Source organism: Stegostoma tigrinum, chromosome 15, assembly GCF_030684315.1.
Source record: "Stegostoma tigrinum isolate sSteTig4 chromosome 15, sSteTig4.hap1, whole genome shotgun sequence".
NCBI classification, from domain to species: domain Eukaryota; kingdom Metazoa; phylum Chordata; class Chondrichthyes; order Orectolobiformes; family Stegostomatidae; genus Stegostoma; species Stegostoma tigrinum.
In genome coordinates this window covers 12,973,625-12,999,923 of record NC_081368.1, presented here as the reverse complement: position 1 = coordinate 12,999,923, position 26,299 = coordinate 12,973,625, and the positions used below count along the sequence as shown (strand labels likewise).

Sequence of the window (26,299 nt, the reverse complement as noted above, 5' to 3'; positions counted from 1 at the left end):
TTCGTCTGTGGGCTTGGTTTGATTAAGCTCAATATCAATTCCTAGTCTGTGTTCAGTTAAACAACTTTCATTGTTGTACTGTAAGGGGACAACAATTTTCCTGAGAATACCCTGCTTTATGAGGGGCTGGACTCACTCATCAATGATAATAAGGTGGACTATAGAACCAGACAGCACAGGAAGAGAACTTTCAGTCCGGTCTTCCTGCACCAGCTCATTTGAAAGATGACTCGACTCTCTCCCCTTGGCCATCCTCCACGTCCCTGCAAGGTTTTTCCTTTGGGTAGGATACCGCAGCACTAGATAGGTTTTGAACTGCAGACACAACCCACATATACACTCAGGGCCTGGAATTCAGCTTAAACCCTTAACTTTTGGACCCAAAGCCAATGATGGTGGCATACCTGGATCTGACTGGGAGAGGTGCTGCGCTGTTAGAGTTCAGGTCATCGTCTTCATCAGTACTACCAATTTCATCACTCGATGAGGAATATTCTGTTGCCTTTCCAAAAGGGCCACTGCCAGTCTTCCCTTTGGCTGGTGTAATCCCCTCCTATTAATTCAGAAACACATCACTTTAGCTCGCAATTGAAAAGGCCTTATTAACTCAGTGCTGGAAGAACTGCCAGATGGAATTAATATAGATTTCGGCTGTATAGTTGGTAGATCTCTCTCACCTTCATCCGCTTGGAAATCCAAATGTCTTCAAAGCTAGTTTCTATCCCACTTAACTATGTCTCCTCACTGATAACTCGCAGTCAGTGGGTACTCCCATATCTCTGGTATTGATCAGCTTTTCTTCTGCTATGTCATCTTGCTATGGGAATCTCCACATTGCCAGTGTTTCCAATCCTTTCTCTTCCCAGCTCTGTTTTAACCATTTATACCAGCTGTGGGTGTCTCCATTTTACTCCTTTATTGGCCTTATTACCATCTCTTTTTGCCGTGCACCATCATCCTTTTTGCCATTTAATCACCTGTGCCTTCCACCCTATCACAGGCCTTTGTCGATCCAACATCCCTCCAAACCTCATGTCCCATGGCTACACTTGTCTACAATCTGCTAATCTTGAATAAACAAAGGGAAAATATATATTTTGGGGCTTGGCTGAAAACCTCCAAATCACAAACCTCCATCAGCCTGTAAAAACAGATGCATAAAAGAGAAAACATTGCTTGATTGATAGATTTTTCACTGAGAACCATTTTGCCTTTGACTCAATGATTATTCAATGAGTATAAATTACTCGTAGTGTCAGCTTTTGATACTTTAATGCCTGGTAAATTTTTTTAAACTTTTCTGCAAATGGCATTGTTGCATTGGATTTATTGGCTAGGCTTCAGGTGTATACTGATTGAATTGCCGTGGGAAGAGCTGTGACTTGACATGAAGGGTATAAAGGCCTTTGGTAACGGAAGAGAATGGATTGGTGTAGGACAGCATTGACGTGTCATGGAGAGTGGGTTGTGGGTGAGGGGTAAGGAATACAGGATGTAATATGAAATAAAACAACAAGGACAACAACCCAGTGAACCAAAGCTGGCCTCTAACCTTGGCAGGTAATCTTGGCCACCCTTGGTATTGGTAGCTCTTGTTGTCGCTTTCAGAACGTTTCAGGAGGTGCAGGGCTCTATTTCAGCGCATACCCGAAACCCTGGATTGGACTCTTTGCCTTTGGAGCCATTTTTTCCTGAGGAAGGTGGCTTGAGCTGACAGATTTTCTGAGTAGCCTCCAACATAAAATTCCATTTCATTTCGATGGGTGCTGAGCAGTTTGACTAGAGCAACTGCAGAGATTAAATGGCTCAGGTTATAAAGACAACTTGGATACACTTGGCTTCGTCCATTGAGTAGAGGTTTGGGGGATGACTGACTGAGTCTTTAAAGTGATAATGTGCAATGTAGTGAAAATATTCTTGCTCGTGATTGAATCTGGTACAAGAAGGGCTGAGTCAGTTATGAATGAAAATATCAAACAAAAAGCTGCGTTTCACATAAAGGATAATATTCCCCTAATATCTGTTGAGGGCAGGGGTGATTAAACCCTGCAAGACTGAAAAAGCATTTTTTTTTGTGGAGAGGGTTGTGATTAAAGATTATGGGGATGTGGAAAACAAAGGCAGTTAGATTGAGCTAGGGTGCAAATCAGTCGTGATATAATTGAATGTTTGAGCAAGTTTTAAGGGGTTTGCAATTCTTTCACTGTCAACATGACCATGTTAGAGAGAAAAGATATATAATCCATAGAATATTGACAAACTTCATGATATTGATGATTGGAAAAATACATGCTATTGTAGTTCGAACAAAGATCAATGACTGGCAAGAACAGAGGTAGATTTCTGTGTTCAGTGTCTGCATGCGGTGACTCACAGAGTAATTCCTCGATATTGGCAAGCTCCGTTTCTCTTCACGTCGTCTGCTTAGTTGCTTGTCGCTTTGGCTGGAGGAGCTGGATAAAGGTGCTGTAAGTAAAGAAGAATGGGAATCAAACACAGCAATCTCTGTGGAGTTTAGGCAATTCTATCATAGTGAGGCTGTCAAGACCAGTCACAGTATTTAGGTCAACAGCGGAAACAGTGCTGCAAGCATTAGACAACAAGGTGTGAAGCTGGATGAACACAGCAGGCCAAGCAGCATCAGAGGAGCAGGGAAGCTGACATTTCAGGCCGGGACCCTTCTTCAGACAATTCTTACTGCATTCAAATCTAGTTCCTAGACGTTTGGGGTTGACAAACATAATACATTCAAATATGCTCCATGCATTTGTGTAGTGATTATAAGGAGGTCAGTTGTATGGACCTCATATTAATACGAGTTCCCTGATTGGGAGCCCTGGCTGACAAGAATGTCAGCCATCCTGGGCACTCTGCGAGCTGGATCTGAGGGAGCTGGGTCACAGTCAAGTGTTAGGCATGTGTAAATAAAGGGTGACTTGGTGATGGAATACCAGCCTCTGTGGCATTACTACAGCCTGTTCAAATAATTAAGTTAATATCAGTAATAATTTCCTTGAGAAAACATCATATTTTTGTTAAAACAGAGGCCATCATGCTCTACAGATTGCAGTGCTCTACAGATGGTTTAGATTAAGTGAGGACTATCAACATCCTTCCTCCTCTGGCACTCTAACTAACACCCAACTATAGCACAAATGCTGCCCCCTCCACACTTCAGCTCTGTCATCTAGACTTCAAACGTTAGCTCGCTCTCTCTCTATGGACGCTGCTTGACACACTGATCTCCAGTGTTTGTTGTCATCAGTACAGATTCCAGCATCTGCGGCTACCTGTTCCTACATAGATTGGGAACAGTCAGGTTTTTCCTCAGCAGGAGCAAAGTTAGGGCAAGTGAAGCCAGAGCTCTGAGATTGCTGAGAGAGATAGAGAGTAATATGAAGCAGGAAAGGCGGGTGTATGACTAACAACAAGTTGTGAGCACAAGTATGAAGCAGGCTAAATATAGACTGTAAAAGGATTTAGATTTCCAGAAGGCATTGAAAAAGTGCCACATTGTTCTAATGATCGTCAGAATTCTAAAGTAATGTGGACATTTTTAACTTGTAATTCCACAATATGTTTTTTCTTAAAAGAGAGCTGATATAGCCAAAAGTGGTTGCAGATGTCAATTAACTGGCTGTCCAGAGACAGTAAGAGAGAGAAAGAGGGAAAAGGATATATATATATATATATATATAAGATATGTGTGTGTATTATATGTGTGTGGGTATAGGGAGCGAGAGAGAGAGCAGTGGAATGTAATGCTTACAGTGTCAAAGAAACTTCAACCTGGCTGGACTGTGACCTCTTGTGACTAGAAAGATAACAAGGGGCTGATGACGCCAGCTCAACGACAATCCACACTCTCTTTGGATTATGTTCCAAAAGTTAGACACTATCAGTATGTATTCCTCAAAGGGAGAAACAATGACAAGAGTTCAAACCAACCGTTTCAACTCGATTGGAGTGGATTAGTGGGTCTAAACGCTTTTTACCAGCCTGCATTCAAGAGTTAGTGTATTATGAAGGTCACAATTGAAAAAAAAATGTCCTTGTTACTCCTGAGTAAAAGGGCAAAAACAAAAATGGAAATCCTTAGCCTTACAGAACATTAGGTGAAGATCCAGTCAACTTTTTAATTGCACTGAGGCTTTTTGCTTTCACCGTCAAACTCAGCAGCAAATTCCAGATGCCCACCATCCTCTATGTGAAATGGATTTTTTCCTGTCCCTCTAATCTTTCTACCAACCACCTTAAATCCCAAGGTAATAGATCTCTGCATAGTCAGGGGCACAGACCCCTGTACAGGTCTTCTCCGTCCACTCCAACTGAGCCGCTCATTATGTTGTACATCTTGATTGAGTTACCTAAAGCAATTGAGTTACACTAACCAATCTTTCCTCAGAGCTGCGATCTTCAAGCTCTTGTAATCTTTTCACAGTAGTTATGGCCTTGCTGTGATTTGGTAACTGAACTGTACTCCAAAATCTAGCTGTGGCCAACTGACCAGCATCTTATATTGTTCTAGCATCCCACTGCTGTTTTTATACTCAATGCCTGATGATGGAAAGCATCCTATATGCATTCTTTATCACTTTATCTACTGGTCCTGCTGCCTTCTGAGAACTGTAGACATGTACTCTAAGGTCTGTAACTTCCCCTACCCCTCTCACTACTGTCCCATTTAATGTATATTCCATTGCTTTTCTTGTCTCCCCAAATGCATGATGATGCGCTACTCAGAATCCCAGTAGCTACATTTCCACCCGTTCAACTAAATCATCCTGTCATCAACAGACATCCATTTCATTATCAGCCACATGGCCAACTGTTGTGTCATCTACCTCCCACAGTTCAGTCTAAAACATTAATATGTACCACAAACAGAAAGGGACCCAACACTGAGGCCTGTGAAACACAACTGGAAACGTTTCTATTCGCAGAAACATTAATCAACCATTACCTCTTGTTTCTTGCCCATGACTGACTTGTAGGTGTTATACACAGTGTTAGTGATGAATGGATGTGGTGCCATCAAGGGTCTGCTTTGTCCTGGATGGTGTCAAGCTTCCTGAGAGTTGTTGGAGCCACACTCGTCCTGGTAAATGGGCAGCATTCCACCACACTCCTGGCTTGTGCCTTGCAGATAATTGTTAGGCTTTGGGGATTCAGGAGGTGAGTTTTTCACTGCAGTATTCCTAGACTCTGATCTGCCCTTATAGTCACAGCATTTAAACGGCTAGTCCAGTTTCTGGTTAATGGTAACCTCCAGAAAGTTAATAGTGGGGGATTCAGTGGTAATGCTCCCATTGAATTTCAAGGGGCAATGGTTAGTTTCTCTCTTGTTGGAACTGGTGCTGAAGTGAGAAAGAAATGAAAGGATATGTTGATAGAGTGAGATTCAGTGGACACATGCATTGCTTCATGTAAACTAATGTGGACCAACTGAGTTGAAGGATTTATTTTCATGCTGTAAAATTCTAAATCATTCCACAAATCTAACTAATTCTTTATAAATGGCTGATTTTTTCATAGTATTAGTGGTAATCAAGTTCTCTCTCTTTCGAACAGGTATATATTTATAAATTGGGGTACTGAACCCTCTTGAAAAAAACAGCTACAAAGAAGAGTGGGATGTGAAGGAGTGGAATGGGATGTGAAAACTAAAGCAATTGTGAACAAGGGGGGAAATCACATTGTGCATTTGCCACAGAAAGGATCAGTTGGAAATATCCCAAATAACACCATTATAATCTCATTTTACTCAATGCGGTTTTGCTTGTTATGTTTAATAGCTTTTATAATTTTACAGGGACCAAACAAGCTCACATTCTTGGGAAGGCTGGATGTAGTCCCCAAGGCTGTAATTAGCAAACTCACATTCCAAATTACCAAAATGCGACACGGTTATTTAACAACCAGGGTTAATCCCAGTTCAGCTTGTGTACTTTCTTTCTCCAATAGCACAATGCAGTGCATATGATTAAAAATTTTCTTATTAAATTGTTCCCTATACTGCTATAATGCTGTTTATATGTGACAGGTCACGGGGTGCTAAACAGACCATGACAACAGCACTCAAGGTAAGTTTAAAAGAGAAATTGTGCTGTCATTGTACATGGCAGGTTTTTCTTCTTAATATGGATATATTTTGTCGGATTACAAGAAATTGGGAACAAACCTTTTTTCAAACCGCAGACATGTGTAACTGAGGTTGCGTTGGGAGGCACAGAAGACCAAGCCCTTGCTCCTGTCTGCAAAAGTTTAGGAAAATTAATACAATGTAAAGCTGGATGAACACAGCAGGCCAAGCAGCATCAGAGGAGCAGAAAAGCTTGACGTTTCGGGTCTGGATCCTTCTGAAGAAACGTCAAGCTTTTCTGCTCCTCTGATGCTGCTTGGCCTGCTGTGTTCATCCAGCTTCACACCGTGTTATCTCAGATTCTCCAGCATCGGCAGTTCACACTACCTTAGTACAATGTACTTTTCGTCGAACAACTCACACAGAAATGCACAGGCTCACAAGGAAACAGCAAGGCTCTTGAAGCTTGTTCAGAACCAACAATGGGTCAACTGAATCAACAACAAAGCAACTTTCAATGGTATCATTGGCTTTCTGACCGAAGCAGTCGCTATTGGTGGAAATTTTGTTAGGGCTGTAGCAGATTGTTTATTATTTATTCATGCCCTCAGCAACAGTTCAGTCATCAGTAATTAGAAACAGGTACAGAAGGGCCTCTTGTTAATTACTTTGCTTGATTTGTTCAGTGCTTTCAGAACGGGGTCAGTTTGTAACTCACAAGGGCTACACCATGAGGTTGTTGAACGGAGAATAACTGATCTTTGTTCTTGCACTGTCCCCCAGTTCCCCATTCATGATGTACCAGATCCATTGGACTGAATTTCCAACTACACAGACTCTGACTCAGTTCCACATGCTCAACCCAAAGCTGACTCTCTAGACCTCCTCAGCTCTCTGCTGTTGATTTCAAAACTCCAACAACGGGTCTGGTGGTCTTCAAAACAGCTCCTGACCTCAGTTGCCCTCTGCCTCCAAATCTGGACATTCATTTCCTGATGGTGTGAACTGAATCCATTCCATCATATATGTCAATTTCACTCCAGAAATTGTCTCAACGTTTCATCCATTCCCTCACTTTAAATTGACAACTTACTCTAGATTTTTTAAACAATTCTAACTGAAACCTTGTCCATCTATGGCTCCATCTATCTTCATCCCACTGAAGTGCTCACTCCATCCTTTTTTGCTCTTTCCACAGTTTACTCTCCTCTGGTACTGTCCCACTCAAAAGTACTGTGGTTAACCCACTCTTTAAAACAAAACCACCTTAATCTCCCTATTGTGGTAAACTACTGCTCCACTTCCAACCTCCCTTTGATCTCAAAACTCCTTGAATCTTCAGTTGCCTTCCAAACCTGTGCCCACGTTTCCTGCCAGCCCAAGGTTGACTCTCCAATTGGATAACTCCACTGAGATGGCCTTAATCAGAGTCATAAATAACATCTCTGGTTGGAGCTCCACTGCTTGCCAATCCTTTCATTTATCTTCTCTCTTTTTCTCTTCTCTTGTGGTCTTCCCTTTCTGCACACCTTCCCCACACCCCTTAGAGAGTGGACTTGTGGAGCAAATGGGCTGAGTCCCACTGAGGAACCAGCATGGGCAATGTGGCTTTGTGCTCTGGGGCCTGCATTCACACCCTGTGAGTCCTAGAACACTGTGGGCTGCAAGCCCTGGAGCAGTGAGTGGGCTGTGAGTCCTGGAGCAGTGAGTGGGCTGTGAGCCCTGGAGCAGCGAGTGGGCTGTGAGCCCTGGAGCAGCGAGTGGGCTGTGAGCCCTGGAGCAGCGAGTGGGCTGTGAGCCCTGGAGCAGCGAGTGGGCTGTGAGCCCTGGAGCAGCGAGTGGGCTGTGAGTCCTGGAGCAGCGAGTGGGCTGTGAGTCCTGGAGCAGCGAGTGGGCTGTGACCCCTGGAGCAGTGAGTGGGCTGTGAGTCCTGGAGCAGCGAGTGGGCTGTGAGTCCTGGAGCAGCGAGTGGGCTGTCAGCCATGGAGCAGTGAGTGGGCTGAGAGTCCTGGAGCAGTGAATGGGCTGTGAGTCCTGGAGCAGTCAGTGGGCTGTGAGTCCTGGAGCAGCGAGTGGGCTATGACCCCTGGAGCAGTGAGTGGGCTGTCAGCCCTGGAGCAGTGAGTGGGCTGTGAGTCCTGGAGCAGCAAGTGGGCTGTGAGTCCTGGAGCAGCGAGTGGGCTGTGAGTCCTGGAGCAGCGAGTGGGCTGTGAGTCCTGGAGCAGCGAGTGGGCTGTGAATCCTGGAGCAGCGAGTGGGCTGTGAGTCCTGGAGCAGCGAGTGGGCTGTGAGTCCTGGAGCAGTGAGTGGGCTGCGAGGCTTGGAGCAGTACACGGGCTGTGAGACCTGGATCAGCACATGGAAAGCAGCCCCGGAGTGTCGAGCAGGCAGCGGGCCTTGGACTAGGACTGGTGTGAGGAGACAAACCTTACCTTAGAGCACTGTAATGTTAACCCCTTACGGCTTTCCTATTTTTAACTTATTTCCAACTCTGTAATTAAGTAATTACTTCTATTCCTCTGGTATATCTGAGAATTGCACCTAGGTACTTGTACTTAAGATGTCACCAAAAGAAGGCAGACTTTGTAAAGTTTTTCACTGTACAATGAAGTACGTGTGGCAATAAAAACAATACTGTTTTGTACTGTATTTTCTGTGGCTGTGATAAAGTATCAGCCCATATTCTTCTTGAACTGCACTTGGCCTTTGACATTGTTGAATCCACAATCACCGTTCTCACTCAGCACCCCCTTCCCATTGCCCAGCAGAGCAGGATTGGCATCAGTTTAGTTTCAGCCTTGCTTATCCAGACAATCTTCTGTAAATATCTCTTTTCCAACACTCTAGAGTCCCTCAAGAATCTATTTGTGGCCTTCCACTATTGCTAACGCTACATGTTACCTTGGATGCACCACATGATGTCCTGGAGTATCCCTACACATTATTATGGAGATGATGGTAATGATGTTTCCAATACCCTACCATGTTGGCTTTTACACTCAGGTGACTGGGTGGAGTGTCACAGCTGAAGATATGGGGGTAGGCAGAATGATGAGTGAGCACACATCAGATCAGTGTAAAGCAACTAACAGTAGTAATTATGTGATTGTGGTAATGGTGGTTTCTGTTTGGATGAATGGGATAATGACAGTAGTTTTGTGTGGGACAGTACTGGAGGTGAGGAAACTGAAAAAAGTAGATGTGGAGCTGTGGAAGGGCTAAACATTTCTGAGGCTCCCAAGCTCACAGGAGTGTAAAGGCAGCACCTCAGCTCGATGAGATACCAAAACCATTGAAGGGCATTCTGACTTTTATCTGAAAAGGATTATAATCTGTACATTAGGAAGTAATGATCAGCCTGTATGCAATATTTGTGTCACCTCAGTTGGAGTATTGTGTGGGCTCTATGCAATTGGACAGACAGGTTTGAGAGAAGGTACATGTAGATTCAACCAGACACTGTCTGGTATCAGAAAACACTAAATATAGGAGGAGGAGGTTGAGAGGTGACCTTATAGAGATGTATAAAATCAGAAGGTTTAGATATGGATAATGGTAGGTGTCTTTTTCCTGCGATGTGGGGTTTCAAGCCAAGGGGGCATATTTTTAAGGTGAGGGGAGAGAGATTTAAGAAAGATGTGAGGGACAAGTTTTTTACACAGACGATGGTTTGTGGAATGAACTTCCCGAGGAAGTGGTGGATGTGGGCACAATTATATCATTTAAAAGACACTGAGATAAGTACATGAATAGGAAAGGTTTGGAGTTATAGAGGCAAGGGGCAGGCAGGTGGGACTAGTTTCATTTGGGATTACGTTTGCCATTGACTGATAGGACCAAAGGGTCTTACTGTTCATGCTGTATTATTTTATAACTCTATAGGATTGGAAAATAAAGAGTCCTTTCTAAGTAGAACAGTGTAGAATGTGAGGGAATGGATCACAGCAAATACAAGCAATAGTTCAGTGGTCTAAGCGAGGCAACTTCAAATACACAGTTTAAGGCAGGAAATTCAGAATAGAAGCAGGAGAAACTTCTCCGGATATGGAATTGTATGGCTGTGGAATTCATTTTCACTGTTGTTGGTTGAGGTGGAAGCTGTGTCAATAATTCAAAATTAGATTAGACGCATGAATAACCAGATGGGGGAATGAAGGGATATAGGATCAAGCAGCGTAGAAAGGAAACATCAACACAGCCTCATTAAGTTGAAGCTCCCTTTTACTGTGTTGTAAATTCGACATATTATGATGTTGAGATATGTCCCAAGCTTAAATTATCAACATTGCCAAAAGCCTGGGAACTTGGTGCCACACCTCTAACTTCCCTAAAACATATGTGACTTTCTGGGGAAGTTGTAGGGTGCGGCACCAAGGGAATGTGAAGAGAAACATGACCAAAGCAAAATTAATGGGCAGAGCAGTGCAATTTCCTCTTTGCATCCTGACACAAAATGCATTGACAAACAGAAGCTCTCTCAAGAAAAAGTTACAGGTGTAAATCTGTGTGACAGCCAGAAACTCACCTGACACAGTGCGGGAACTGGTTCGACTGCCACTTTGCGGATTGTTTCCAGGGAAATTGTTTCTTGCTTGCTTCGCCAATGGGCTCTCCACCCTCTCCCATAGGGGTTGCAGTTCAAAGTTACTGCACAGAAACACAAACAATCCAGAGTCTGTGAACCATGATGTGACAACTTTTCATTGCCGACAGGCAACAGCTCCTATTTAGGATGAAGGGTGGAGCGTTCACCATGCAAGAAACCACTTTGGCTGCCTGCAGTTTACAGAACGTCCAACTCGACACTCAATGGCAATATTTTCGATCTCGGTGTTACTGGCTCAGTAAGAAGTGCGAAGCCAGAGGAAAAACATCTTGCATCTGTACATGGCCTTTCAAAAGTTTAGGTCATTCCAAATTGCCTTAAGGCTAATGAGAAACACAAGAGAGAAATCAGAAAATGAGCAGCCATTAGATTTAAAATATTACTATTATTCAGTTTGAGACTTTTTTTCCCCAATCATTCTCCTCAGAGATGTTACAACACACATCTGGGGCAAGTGGAGCCTGAATTCGTGTCTCCTGAGTTGAGGTGGAAACATTAGTTTTGATATTGGATTAAAGATCGCCCCTTTTCATAGAATCACTACAGTGTGGAAACAGGCCCTTCGGCCCAACAAGTCCACACAGAGACTCAGAGCATCCTGCCCAGACCCATCCCCCTGTACCCTCACCTAATCCACACATCCCTGAACATTACGGGCAATTGAGCATGACCAATCCAGCTAACCTGCACATCTTTGGACTGTGGGAGGAGACCGGAGCACCTGGAGGAAACCCCCGCAGACATGGAGAGAGTGTGCAAACTCCACACAGACAGTCACTTGAGGGTAGAATCGAACCTGGGTCCCTGACGCTGTGAGGTAGCAGTGTTAACCAATGAGCCACCATTGCACCATAAGTGCCCCCAATTACCACTTTTATGGATGGACTTACTAATGATGCATTAATATGGCAAAATGATGGCTGATCGAGTTTAAGCCGAGAAAGATGGTTCAGTGAATTTTCTGAAACTACAGTGTGGCTGAAGGTAATTCAGCCCATTGAGTACACACTGATCCTCCAAAGAGCATCCCACCAAGGCCAACCCTATCCCTGTAACCCTGCATTTTCCATGGCTAATTCACCCAGCCTGTGGACAATTTATCACGACCGATCCACCTAAACTGCACATCTTTGGGAGGAAACCAGAGCACACCCATGCAGATACGAAGAGAATCTGCAAACTGCACACGGATGGTCACCGTGGGTGGAACTGAACCCAGGTCCCTGGCTCTGTGAGGGAACAGTGCCAACAACTGATGCAACGTGCTGTGACAGTTGATTTGTTGGATCAGAGAAATTTTGGTGTCTGCGTTCCAAAATAATGAAAAGATAGTGGACTATTACAAAACTAATGTTAAAGACTGGTGGAATACTAACCACCACTTTGAATGCTCTGGAACACAAAATACAGGAAGTGATGCTACAGCTATGTGAAGTTCTGATTAGGCAAAATCTAGAGTGTTGTATTCTGTTATGGACCTAGAATGAGATACAATTGTTGTAAGCAGTGGAGAGGGTATTGCACATTCACAAAATGCTATTGGGTTCAAATGGGTGAAATTATGGTTTGCATTGCCTTGGCTTGTTTTCCTGCAAGTATGGAAAACCAAAGGTACTGAGATTTTTCAGATGATTAAATGATTTTCTGGGTAGATAGAAAGAATCTATTTCCTAAATGGTGGGGAAGTCCAGGCAAGGGAGCATAACCTGAAAATTACATCCAGTCCTAAGAGGTAATAGCAGGAAGTGCCTCTCTAGACAAAGGGTAATCAAAATCTGGTACTCTCTTCCCTATAAACCACTACTGAAATAATCTCAGTTGAAAATTTCAAAACTAAGATTGAGAGATACTTGTAAGGCAAGTCTCTTAAGAGTGGCAGTACTGAGAAGGGTAGATGCAGGAAAGAGGTAGATCAACCATTGAATGGTGAGACTGAATTCCTCTTGTTATTTTAGTGGGGACCCTCATAATAACAGGACAGAAGGGGCAATGATGATTTGAGCAAAGGGCAACCCTGCTGTCATTGCGACAGTGCTGAAAGTTAAATGGTGCAGGAAATTTCACTTTATAGTTTGCAGAAAAAGGCACTGCCAAAAAAAAGTCAGTCCAGGCAGGATATGTGATTTGTTACTTTTTCCAACTTCTCAAGGAAAGAGGTTATGTAAACGCTGGGATTTGGACTTCTGCATTGTGTGTTGCCTTGCCGTGTTTGAAATAAAGAAGCCAAGCAGTTTGTTTCTAGCCTTGTCTCATCAAAAGCTCCTCAATGTGTCTTCAAGTCATCTGTTTCAGTGCTTTTACTCACTCGTGGGACATGGGTGTCACTGCCTGGGTCAGCATTTATTGACCATTTCTAGTTGCCCTGGAGAAGGTGGTGGCATGCTGCAGTCCATGGGCTGTAGGTTGACTTACATTGCCCTTAGAGAGGGAATTCCAGGATTTTGACCCAGAGATGGTGAAGGAAAGGCAATATATTTCGAAGTCAGGATGGTGAGTGGCTTGGAGGGGAACTTGCAGGACGTTGTATTACCTTATATTTGTTGCCACTGTCCTTCTAAACAGAAGTGGTCATTGCACGGATTGTAATGAGGACAGTCAGGTGGAATCGCATGGAATGTGATTTCGTTGATTGGGGCTGTTAACCTGGTCCAATCAGGGTGTCCTGGCTGACAGGTAAGAACAGCAGTGTCAGACATCCTGTTCACTCTGACAGCTGGCTCTGAGGGAGATGGATCAGTGCCTAGGACTCTCCATGTGAAAATAAAGGGTGTCTTAGTGATGGGATACCAGCCTCATGGGGGTTATTTCAATGGCAACAAAACTGGCATTACTGATGTAAACATGCAAAACTGCCTAATAGCTGAAGCCTATCTGGACTTCAAACAGTCACATACAATGGTTTTATCATTGAAAAATGCAGCAAATGGAGCATATGAGTTGCTGGGTATTCTCATGGAACTGGGCAGCCCTGTCAGTCCAAATGAGCTTAGGGAATGCCATTTGAGTGAAAGCAATTGTATAGCCTCACTCAATGCATATCTGGAGTCACGAACAGGCTAGGGCAGCTAAGGATGGCAGGCTTCCTTCCCTGAGGCACATTCGTGAGCCAGATGGGTTTTAATGACAGAGATAATGGGAACTGCAGATGCTGGAGATTCCAAGATGATAAAATGTGAGGCTGGATGAACACAGCAGGCCAAGCAGCATCTCAGGATGCTGCTTGGCCTGCTGTGTTCATCCAGCCTCACATTTTATCATCTGGGTTTTAATGACTATTGACAAATGCCATGAGAAGATTCTTAATTCCAGAGATTGTTCATTGGGTTCAAATTCTGTCATCTGCCTTGGCAAGATTCAAATCTACGTCTCCAGAATATTAGCTGAGTTTCTGGATTAAGAGTCTAGTGATGATACCACAAGGCCATTGTTTCCACCATGAAGAAAACAGGCAGAAAACCATCTCTTACTTTTTGCGAGTCATCACCAATTTTATAAATGAAAATTTTGTTAATACAAGCACTATCTCCCCCCCAACAACCACACCTAAATTACACACAGAGGCTGGTGAAATAATGCCTGCCAGCTTGAAGTTAGTTTGCTTGAAGTACACTTGCCTCCTAATACAGACGTTTGTGAATTAAGTCTCAGTCTACCACTTGAGAGCATTGTTCAAGTGGATTCATTGCTGGAGGTATTGGAGAGAGCACCAGGCAAAGTTTCTGGCCACGATGGAAGAATAGGGATTCATTTCATGTGTCCTTGCCAATGTACTTCCATGAACCAATATTATCAAAAGACAAAATACTCTTTCATCCAATTACTGTTTGAATAAGCCTGCTGCTCATTGAAAGTTGGCCACCTTTGCTGAAATAATATTACCCTGCGTGTGAAACATTTTCACGTGATGTGGTCACACCCTCTACACTCCGAAACTTTTCTCACCTAGTTTTAAATGTATTCTTTTGTAAAATGATAATGAATTATAAATAGATCACATTTAAAAGACAGAATTCAGAAGGGCGCACAATGCACTGGGAAAAAATATAAGCAGCTCAAATTAACTGTCCTTTCTGAACCTGTCACATGCATTAAAAATACAGCTGCAGTGCCTTTTTTAGTCACTTGGTGTGGCACAGCAGTTCTTGTTAGTTGCTCGGAAAGGGGGTTATATGTTATTGTAGATATGAAACCACTTCTAAAAAAAATTATTTCATGGGATGTGGGCATCACTGATAAGGCCTGTACTTGTTGTCCAATTCCTAAGTATGTTTGAACTGAGTGGCTTCTTAGACCATTTCAGGGTTGACTATATTGCTATCAATACAAGCAATTTAGATTAGATTAGATTAGATTCCATTTCCTACAGTGTGGAAACAGGCCATTCGGCCCAACAAGTCCATGCCTCCCCCTGAAGCATCCCACCCAGACCTGTCCCCCTATAACCCACACACCCCTGAACACTACGGGCAATTTAGCATGGCCAACCCACCTAACCTGCACATCTTTGGACTGTGGGAGGAAACTGGAGCACCCTGCAGAAACCCATCCAGACACGGGTAGAATGCACACAGACAGTCCCTCAAGGCTGGAATCAAACCTGGGTCCCTCCTGCTGTGCGGCTGTGGCAGTATTCGCCATTGAGCCACGATGCCACCTTATGCATTGGGAGTGCATGTGGGCAAGACTAGGTAACAATGGCAGATTTCCTTCCCTGAAGGGCATGGTGGCTCAGTGGTTAGCACTGCTGCCTCACAGTGGCAGAGAATGTTCTTGGTGTTCAGGGATGCCGAGATTAGGTGGGTTATAGGAATGGGTCTGGGTGGGATGCTCGGAGGGTCAGTGTGGACTTGTTGGGCCGAAGGGCCCTTTTCCACACTGTAGGGATTCTAAAAACGAAGGGCATTGGTGAGCCAAGTGATCTTTTGCAAGAAAGAATGACAGCTCTAATGGCCATCATTTCAGGAGTACATAGTATTCCAGATTGATTAACTGCATTTAAATTCCTGCAGCTCCTACAGTGAGATTTAAACCAATGACTTCACAGTTTTTGACTGGATTGCTCAGATTAATCCAGCTCAGTGACGTTACTAGTACACACACTCAAAGAAGCACAATTCTTACTTCATGAAGAACATTACCCACAGGGATGGAGTCTCAGGCAATTTTAAACTAATCCTGACATGGGCCCATATTTGTAATATGCATATCACTTGGGAGTGCTCACTGTGTGCAGTGCAACATCAGAAAATTACTCTTCTGGGTAATTGACCTTCTGGAATTTAAGAATAAACACTTCAATTGAATGACAGAAAAATAGCATGACTGTTTTGTCCCTCAGAAAAACAAGCCTATCTACATGTTGACAAGATCACGTGAGGCACAAATGACATTGCCAGAGGCGATTCTAAAATTGCACAACATCTTAAAGTGACCTTTTGAACCACAGGCTATAATTCTGCAGGTTCATTAGTGAAAGGGAACGAGGAGGTCAAAGAGGAAGGAGGCATCATATAGACACATGCCACTCTGTCACACGCCACTTAAAAAATGTCTATACTGTATTTTGGTAAAGAAAATGACGATCAACTTTTGACGTCTATCATCTGGCTTTTATTTCTGGGACCTTTATAGACTAAAGTGATTTTAAAAAGGAAAAATGTTGACTTAAGTTCACAGGAATCAATGGACCACAGGTTAGCTTAGTTTTGTGAAACTAATGGGAGATGAACAAAGATGGGCTGAGGCAAAATTAACATTTTCAGAAGTCACTGACATTTAAATTTGCTTCTCCCGCCTGGTTTACACATCTACTGATAAGGAATGTGAGGGGGAGTTGAAATGATTCCCCCTCGCATTCCTTGACGACATGTCCATCGTGGGCCTCCTACAGTGCCACAACGATGCTACCCGAAGTTTGCAGGAACAGCAACTCATATGCCGCTTGGGAACCCTGCAGCCCAATGGTATCAATGTGGATTTCACAAGCTTCAAAATTCCCTCCCCCCACTGCCTCCCAAAACCAGCCCAGCTCGTCTCCACCTTCCTAACCTGTTCTTCCTCTCACCTATCCCTCCCTCCCACCTCAAGCTGCACCCCCATTTCCTACCTACTAACCTCATCCTGCCCCCTTGACCTGTCCGTCCTCCCCGGACTGACCTATCCCCTCCCTACCTCCCCACCTATACTCACCTCTACAGGCTCCATCCCCGCCCCTTTAACTTGTCTGTCGCCTCTCTACCTATCTTCTCCTCTATCCATCTTCGATCCGCCTCCCCCTCTCTCCCTATTTATTACAGAACCTTCTCCCCATCCCCCTTTTCTGATGAAGGGTCTAGGCCCGAAACGTCAGCTTTTGTGCTCCTGAGATGCTGCTTGGCCTGCTGTGTTCATCCAGCTTCACACTTTGTTATCTCGGATTCTCCAGCATCTGCAGTTCCCATTATCAGCTGTATTTCAAGTGACTGCTTTGGCTGAGAGTAAAAAAGGAGGGAGAGGGTCCAAGTCTTTCCAATTCTCGTTACAAATCCAGCTTTCTATGTGCTGCTGCTACTGTGCTCATTTTCGTCAGATACACAGGGACCAATGGCCACATTATAAAAGAATCGCCATGTCAGAAACTATCTAAATGCCATAAAGCTAACTAAGGTATATTAATGAAAGTGGCAAATGGTTCATTATAGTGTTTAAAAGTTACTTTTAATTATTTTAAATTCAGTTCATCACTTCTGGAGTGCCGGACATTTACATTACAATGCTTCTCTTTAGTGGTAAAGCCATTATTAAAACTGTCCCCCGGTTATTAGTCTGAAACACATTAAGAAATACCTTTTAACTGAAAGAGAAAAACTGAAACAATTACATTTTATCACTCTGCCACTTTGCACTGGCTCACAGAAAATTTTACATTTGCGATGATACAAATGACTTTGATCTGAAACTTGAAGCACAATCTAACCTGAATAACCTTTTGAGTGACTTTTAAGCACAACTTCCAGATTGTACCCAATGTGGAGATTTCATCTGCAAAATCTTGTTCTATTTTCACATTGAAAGTTTTGATACAATTGCCACAGCTGGATCTGTTCAGCTTTGTAATCCAGTATTTAACTGATAAAGGCTCCTGTGGTGCATTGGCAGTGTCTCTTTCTCTAAGTCATTGCACCCTAAGTTTAAGTCCTACCTGTTCCTCAGGTGTTCAATAACATCTCTGAACAAGTAGATAAGGATTGTTTTTAATATTCATTCATGGGATGCGAGTGTCGCTGGCTAGACCAGCATTTATTGCTCATCCCTAATTGCCCAGAGGGCATTTAAGAGCCAACCACATTGCTTTGAGATAACAAGGTGTGGAGCTGGATGAACACAGAAGGCCAAGCAGCATCTCAGGGGCAGGAAAGCTGACATTTCAGGCCTCGAAGGGTCTAGGCCCGAAACATCAGCTTTCCTGCCCCTAAGATGCTGCTTGGCCTGCTGTGTTCACCCAGCTCCACACAGCGTTACCTCGGATTCTCCAGCATCTGCAGTTCCTATTATCTCTGACACGTTGCTTTGGACCTGGAATCACATGTAGGCCAGACCAGGTAAGAATGGAAGATTTAATTCCCTGAATAATGTTAATGAACCGGATGGGTTTTTCCAACAATCGACAATGGATTGATGGCCATCATTAGATTCTTAATTCTAATATTTTTATTGAATTCAAATTCCACCACCTGCCATGGCAGGATTCAAACAGTTATCTGGGTCTCTGGATTAACAGTCCAGAGTTAATATCACTAAGTATAAGCCTAATGTATAAAAAAGCTTCACTGGCACTTATAAATTACTGTTAAAAATTGAGTTAATCATGCAGTCAGGTCACAGTTAGTTCTATTTATGACAAACTTTGGTCACTAACCTGGAGGTGCCTTTCTGCCGAGCTTGACTGCTTACTTGTTCTCTGCTGTAAGATTTCGAGACCGTTCTTTCAGGAACCTGAAGGATTTAAAAAATAAACTTATAATATTTTTAATAACTTCCCTCCTCAGAGTATCCCAAACATGAAAATATATTAAGCTTACCATTATGCAGCAGAACACCATAAATTGCTGGATTAAATTTTAATTCATTCATTTTAAACTTGTTAAACCATCCCCGTTGCTGATGATTTCACAAAGCTAACACCTAAAAACTTAATTAAGTTGAATTTATATCAATTAAGCAAGTGTTTAGGATTAGAAGTGGACCATTCAGCCCCTCAAGCTGATTCTAATATTCAATTAGATCTTGGCTGGTCTGTGCCTGCTCGTAATTAGACATTAGGGGTGGACATTAGTAGTTAGGGGTGGCACGGTGTCTCAGTGTTTAGCACTGCAGCCTCATAGCACCAGGGACCCAGGTTCAATTCCTGCCTTCAGAGATAGTAAGAACAGCTGATGCTGGAGTCTGAGATAACACAGTGTGGAGCTGGAGGAACACAACAGGCCAGGCAGCAACAGAGGAGCAGGAAAGCTGACATTTCAGGTCGGGAGCCTTCTTCTGGTGCGGCCGCACTTGGAGTATTGTGTACAGTTCTGGTCACCGCATTATAAGAAGGATGTGGAAGCTTTGGAAAGAGTGCAGAGGACATTTACTAGGATGGTGCCTGGTATGGAGGGAAGGTCTTACGAGGAAAGGCTGAGGGACTTGAGGCTGTTTTCATTAGAGAGAAGAAGGTTGAGAGGTGGCTTAATTGAAACATATAAAATAATCAGAGGGTTAGATAGGGTGGATAGGGAGAGCCTTTTTCCTAGGATGGTGATGGCGAGCATGAGGGGGCATAGCTTTAAATTGTGGGGTGAAAGATATAGGACAGATGTCAGAGGTAGTTTCTTTACTCAGAGAGTAGTAAGGGAATGGAACGCTTTGCCTGCAACGGTAGTAGATTCGCCAACTTTAGGTACATTTAAGTCGTCATTGGACAAGCATATGGACGTACATGGAATAGTGTAGGTTAGATGGGCTTGAGATCGGTATGACAGGTCGGCGCAACATCGAGGGCCTGTACTGTGCTGTAATGTTCTATGTTCTATGTTCTGAAATGGAGACCCTTTTAGACAGCACTGCTAAAAATCAACACTTCTGATATGGAGGCTGCATTTCTCTTTGTTTCACTGACCATCATAGTCCTTGTCTGGAATATTCTGAAATGTTCTTCCATGACCTCCGAACCCTTTGAACTAACCTTACAAAAACTTTGCAATCAGCTTGCCACTATCACAGGGCAAAACTGAATGCTGCTGCCTCACAACTATGCAACAGAGTATGCTTTAAATGTTATACGTCCCAGAGAATGCTGGCTTATTCAGTACAAACAAGATATAACTTGAGGATTTCATCACAAAACAGACTGAAGACAGAATTTAGAATTTAGAGTAGCATTTTGGATTTTGGAATGCAATTTTGAAGGGCTGCAGCAGAAACCTATGGTGCTGATTTGTCTACAAAACTGTGACCTAGCTGAGGGCCTTAAATGGATAAATTATGCCCAAGGCCTCTCCTGCTGCCCTTCTGATTTAATGGGCAGCAGGAAAGGCTTGCATCCAATGTGATATCAGGGAGGGTTAATGCTGTGATGGTCAGAGCTGTGGGGCTGCTTTCTTCCTTCCTGTATCCCTGTACCAATTGGATACCCTTCTGCCCCCTTCACCTCCCATGCCTTTTTTTGTCCCTGTACGCACCCTGCCACCCCCGCCCCCACCCCCCCCCCCCCCAAGTTTGGCTTCCATCTCTGCCCTCGCCATTGTATCTCCACACCTCAAACTCTTCCCCAGCAAGATCCCAGAGTATTCCTTCCTCCTGGTCCACCGGCATTACCTGCACCGACCGCCCACCTGGTTTGGAGAAGGCCTGGAATCCTCATGTCAGTAGCTCTACAGGACCAGAATTCCCTCCTGGAAACGGGATGGAAATCCTGCCCAATCTTAATTAATCAAAGAGCCAATGGTTGAACAAGTAAAGCCTGGCCAAGGGGGAGCTGTGCTTGATATCAAAAATCTACCCTGGGGCATGGGGTGACTTTACTCAGTGTATAACCCAGTCCATGGTCTGGTAGTTATGTTAAGTCACATTCAACCCCAGCTTTGGTAGACAATGGAAGTCTTAGGCATACACTGATACGAAGAGAATTTCTGAATTGGAACACTGTTTTTCAGAGAAACATGGCTCACATCTAGCCAACTGAGTACCTGCAACTGTCTAAATTGGTCACTGAACTAATAGCATGATTTCATTGACAAATTTCTATGAAAAGTAAATTATGTTGACAGCAAAACAGCTGGGGAAGAAACATGGGACAGCATCTCATTTCCAGCCTTTTGTGTCAAGTGAAAACTATTTGCTTCATTCAGTTGGTGTGGAGCTACAGAGAAAAATGTACTGTTATGAAAATGTGAGCACTTATTATGTCACCTGCTGCATCAAGCAGCAGATGATGGAAGGCAATTCCAAATTAACATAAATTAAGCTGATAAACTCCACAGCATTGAAGTAAAAAAATAAGCTCTCAGTGTTGTGCTTGAAACCCTACAGAACTCTCAGCAAAATAAAAGCAAATCGTATTTAAATGACTATACCTTGGGAGGTGGCTCCTCATTGTCCCAAAATACTTCGTCTTGACAAGGAGATGCTGGAATTAAGACCATTTCACTTAAGGAAACCGAACTGGAAAGGATGCCTCTATATTCTTGCAGATCCTGTGGACAGAGCGCCTTCATGTTAATATGGAGCACGAGGAAATAAAAGATGGACAGATAAAATAAAGAACAACTTTCTTATTGTAAATGAAAAATAAGTAAAACTCAAAACATTACAGATAATAGTGCATTTCATAAAAAACACTGGAATACCATTTAACTTGGAGTGTTAGATTTCCCCGTTCATAACTGTACATGTTGGAAAGAAACTATGAAAAATACAATGCAGCAAACACGACCATAACTTTGGAGGTGAGTTAACTCAGGTGGTTGGATGGCTGGTTTGTGGTACACAATGATGCCAACAGCACCGGGTAAAGTCCTATACCAGCTGAGTCATCATAAAGGCCCTGCCTTCTGAACCTTGCCTGAGGTATGGCAGTTCTCAGGTTAACGCCACCACCAGTGATCTCATAGACCAGCCTCTGGAGAGTACAGCAACTTCCACTTACATCATAACTGACCCCCTTCCCATTGCCGCATGTGAATCTCAGTGATCTTTTGGATTCCCATGAATCTGGGAATTTGTAATGTGAAGAAGTGTATATGTTGGGAGAATGTTTAGCAAACTGAGCAGGAGAGTCAACATCCTTACTAAATGTTCCTACATTGTTAATTCGGCTCCTGCTACAGTTGACCCTTGTTAGAAGACATTAAAAAGAGCATTTCTTCTTACTCTTTGGAGATCAGGGAACTGATGCTACCAAATGTTAAGCTGACGTTTCGGGTCAGGGCCCTTCTTCAGATGCTGCCTGGCCTGCTGTATTCCTCCAGCTCCACTCTGTGTTATCTCTGATTCCAGCATCAGCAGTTTTTACTACCTCTACCAAATGTTAATCTTTCTTTCTTCTAAACTCAACTAGATCCACATCGAGCCAGAGCGAATTGTCCATTCTCTGGAAAATCTATTGACTTGCATGAGAATGTGTCAGAGAACCCAGTATCTGATTGTGCCTAGTGGCTGAATGCAACCTCTAGTGAGTTCAGTTCTGTGTCTCTGCCAGTCCAATCGCAACACAGAGGTGGGTCATTTTCACTTCCACAGTTTGGAATGTAACCTGGGGGAATGGTTGCCTTACCCTCTGTAAAAACTACACAACTTAGAGAAGGTTAAGTTGTGAACACCACACTCGGCTACTCAGTCCTTACACCAGCAGCCTTAAAGAAATCAATAGTAAAGGTGTTCAAAAATATAAAGGCTTCTAATTAAGTGATAGGGAGAAATTTATTTCATTAGAAGGAGGGTCAGCAACTAGAAGATAGAGTTTGAAAAGAAAGAAGAAGTGGGAATTGAGGAGAAAGTATTGTGCTGTGTCTGAAATGCACTCTGTGAAAGGGTGATGGAAACACATTCAGTGGTAACTTTTAAATGCTAATGTACGTTTGTAAAATAAATGTTTGCATGGCTTCTGGAAAAAAATGGCTTCTGGACGCAGCCACAGGTGGATGGGTTAGTAAGTTTGCAGATGACACTAAAGTCGGTGGAGTGATGGATAGTGTGGAAGAATGTTGCAGGGAGACTTGGGTAAACTGCAGAATTGAAAGGTGGCAAATGGAGTTCAATGCTGATAAATGTGAGGTGATTCACTTTGGGAGGAATAGTAGGAAGGCAGAATACTGGGTCAATGGAAAGATTCTTGGTAGTGTGGATGTTACATAGATCCCCGAAAGTTGCCACCCAGGTTGATAGTGCTGTTAAGAAGGCTTGTGGTGTGTTCGGTTTTATTGGTAGAGGGATTGAGTTCCAGAGCCGTGATGTCATGCTGCAACTGTACAAAACGCTAGTGCGGCCTCATTTGGAATATTGCATGCAGTTCTGGTTGCCCCATTACAGAAAGGATGTGGAAAATTTGGAAAAGGTGCAGAGGAGATTTACCAGGATGTCGCCTGGTCTGGAGCAAAGGCCTTATGAAGTAAGGCTGAGGGACTTGGGTCTGTTCTCATTGGAGAGAAGAAGGCTAAGAGGGGATTTAATAGAGACATACAAGATGATCAGAGGAATAGAAAGGGTGGACAGTTAGAGTCTTTTTCCGAGGATGATGACGTCAGCTTGTTCGAGGGGGCATAGCTGCAGTTGAGGGGTGATGGATATAAGACAGATGTCAGAGGCAGGTTCTTTACTCAGAGAATGGTAAAGGCGTGGAATGCCCTGCCTGCCAATGTAGTTAACTCAGCCACATTAGGGGCATTTAAACAGTCCTTGGACAAGCATATGGATGATGATGGGCTAGTGTAGGGGGAGAGGCTTAGATTAGTTGACAGGTCGGCGCAACATCGAGGGCTGAAGGGCCTGTTCTGTGCTGTATTGTTCTATGTTCTATGTTCCAAAAGCAGGAGAGAGACAAGAATTGGATAACACTTTCAAATAGCAAGTACAGCTGACGTTCTGTGAATTCATGTGTAAGACAGCCCTACATTCCAGTCTGACTTTTATGATTGAATGGCAGACCAGACTCGACAGGCTGAATAGACTAATTCTTCTCCGATATTTTACCTAATCGTCTATCTACACAAGGCACTGCAGCAACTCTCTGAGACTTCTTTGACAACACCTGATCCCCATGGGCTGCTGAAGTTCAGGACAGCAACTCACACCTATCTTCTTAAGGGCAATTAGGAATGTGCACCCAAAGCTGACCTAGCCAGCAACACCCTTACAAATGATATAGGAAAATTCTTGGCAAAGTTCATTGCCATGTCTCTATTTGTTTAGAGATTTCTCCAAATTAGATCGTCAGCTATTTCTCTGTTAGTTGCAGTGATAGGAGATAGGATTCTGAGTCCACAATCTAAGATTCTACCAGTTATGTACAGAGCACTATCTATTTGATTAGAAAGTAGTCCTAATGGAAAATCAGACAGATGGTGCACCATACTAACTCATCTCTTCCACTAATAGCTAACCTCATTTATGTCGAACACCATGGTTGAGAAACAAATTCATATTTTGTTCAGCAAATAATTGTTGCATATGGATCTGAAAGGGTTAATTACTGAGGCACGTCATATGCAGCACCAACATCACCGTGTGATGATGTCATGTGGACTTATGGGTAAAGCAATTTAAAAATCTCGAAGGAGTGAGAACTAGCATGTGGTCTTCCTCAAAGTCACTGCAACAATGTATGGTACAGCAAAGTAAATCATTAACAAACAATAAACAAATCAACTGAAAGAGTCTCTTCTAGTTAACTCAAGATGTTCTCATTCGTAAAGAGAATGTTGCTGGTTGCCTTCATCATGAACAGCAAATCAAACAGCACAAAAAGCTGTCATTATCTGTGCATCAGCAACTGAGATAAGTTGCATGTAAGGTCAGTGCATACACTGAAGTTAACAAAATATAACAGTATGCTTTATAAAACTACAGCTTCAGGAAGAAAGATCTTATAAGGCCTACAGCTAAAGATAGGATTTGTTGATACAGTGCAGATCATATCTATATTGGGATTCCACTGGGGTATTCAGTTTTATAAATATTTAACATAACACCACTAACCATTAACGAAATTTTCCAACATTGCAACAGGTACCACACTTTAAAAGTACTTCAATGACTGTAAAGCACTTTGAAATATATGGAGCACTGGTGAGACTGCATCTGGGTACTGTGCACATTATTGATTAGCTTATTTAAAGAAGAATGTAAATACGTTGGAATCAGTTTTGAGAAACTAACACCCGGAATAGGCAGATTATTTTATCAGCGGTTGGACAGGTTGGACAGACTAGGGTTGTATCCGATGGATTTAGATGTATAAGAGATGACTTGATTGAAACTAAGATTGTGAGCGTTCTTGAAAAGTTAGATGCGGAGAGGATGTTTCCTCTTGTGGGAGGTCTAGAAATAGGGGTTACTGTATAAAAAAAGGGTCATTCATTTACATAGAGGAATTGATTTGTTTATTTGCTCAGAAGTTCGAAATTTTTAGGAACTCCATTCCTAAAAAGGTGATGGATTCTGTGAATATTTTTAAAGCAGAAGTAACTGGATTCTTGTTAAGCAGTGGATTGAAGGGTTATTGGAGTAGGGAGGAATGTGGACTTGAGATTACAGTCGGGTCAGCTGTGACCTTATTGAGTCAGGGAGTAGACTTGAGGGGCTGAATGGTCTTGTTCACGCCCTTACATTTTACATATGCATGGACGTGCTATGATCATGAAAATGCTTTATAGAAGCAAATATATCTTAATTTGATTAAAATGTTCCCTTATAACTGAGTTTCTACTTAAAGTAATTCTTTCACCAATGTGATGTAAGGAACTTACACAAACTAGCTAAATAGGCTAGCCCACTGAAAGTTTCACTTGCAAACACTTCAAAATTATTTTGAAAACTGCTTTTTTTTATTTTTGATAATATCTCCCAGTTTGGCACTGGTATTTGTTTTGGTGGCAGCAAAAGCAGTTCTGTACCAAAGTGACAAATGAAGTTAAAACGGCTTCCAGGAAATTGCATTGGAATCAGAACAAAACTGCTTGAACCAGGATTATAGTTGGATCAATGGTCTATGAAGTAATCCATAAAAGAGGCAATTCAAGAATTGTTGTCACATCTAACTTGTCTACTGAGCAATCCAATCCAAACCAGATAAAAGGAAACAATACACACAGATAATCTCTCCTGGATTTTGTTTTTATTGAATTATTTCAGCAATCCCAATAGGCGGATTCACCCAGAATGTTAGCTTGGAGTTCTGGATTACTATGCCTATGACATTAATGCTATGCCACTGCCTCCTCCGTTATCTTCCCGAAAATGCAGGTTCAACCATCTACAGTTGCTTCATCAATGGCCTTCTCATACAGGATGCTTTCCTTCATTAGCTAGGGCATGGAATATAGGAGCAAGGAAATTTTGCTGCGACTTTGTAAAACAATGGTTAGGCTATAGATGGA

General features: G+C 42.9%; 1 protein-coding gene across 1 annotated transcript in view; it reads right to left on the bottom strand.

The window, feature by feature from the left end:
- Positions 1-26,299, bottom strand: part of si:zfos-2326c3.2 (mitogen-activated protein kinase kinase kinase kinase 4) — a 282,941-nt gene that overhangs the window by 90,840 nt on the left and 165,802 nt on the right. Inside the window, exons 15-19 of the mRNA XM_059651336.1 lie at positions 21,281-21,400; positions 18,586-18,662; positions 10,608-10,729; positions 2,375-2,466; positions 405-553 (exon numbers count right to left, since the gene is read on the bottom strand). Coding sequence (XP_059507319.1) covers positions 405-553; positions 2,375-2,466; positions 10,608-10,729; positions 18,586-18,662; positions 21,281-21,400 — 560 coding nt within the window. The remainder of the gene's footprint in view (positions 1-404; positions 554-2,374; positions 2,467-10,607; positions 10,730-18,585; positions 18,663-21,280; positions 21,401-26,299) is intronic.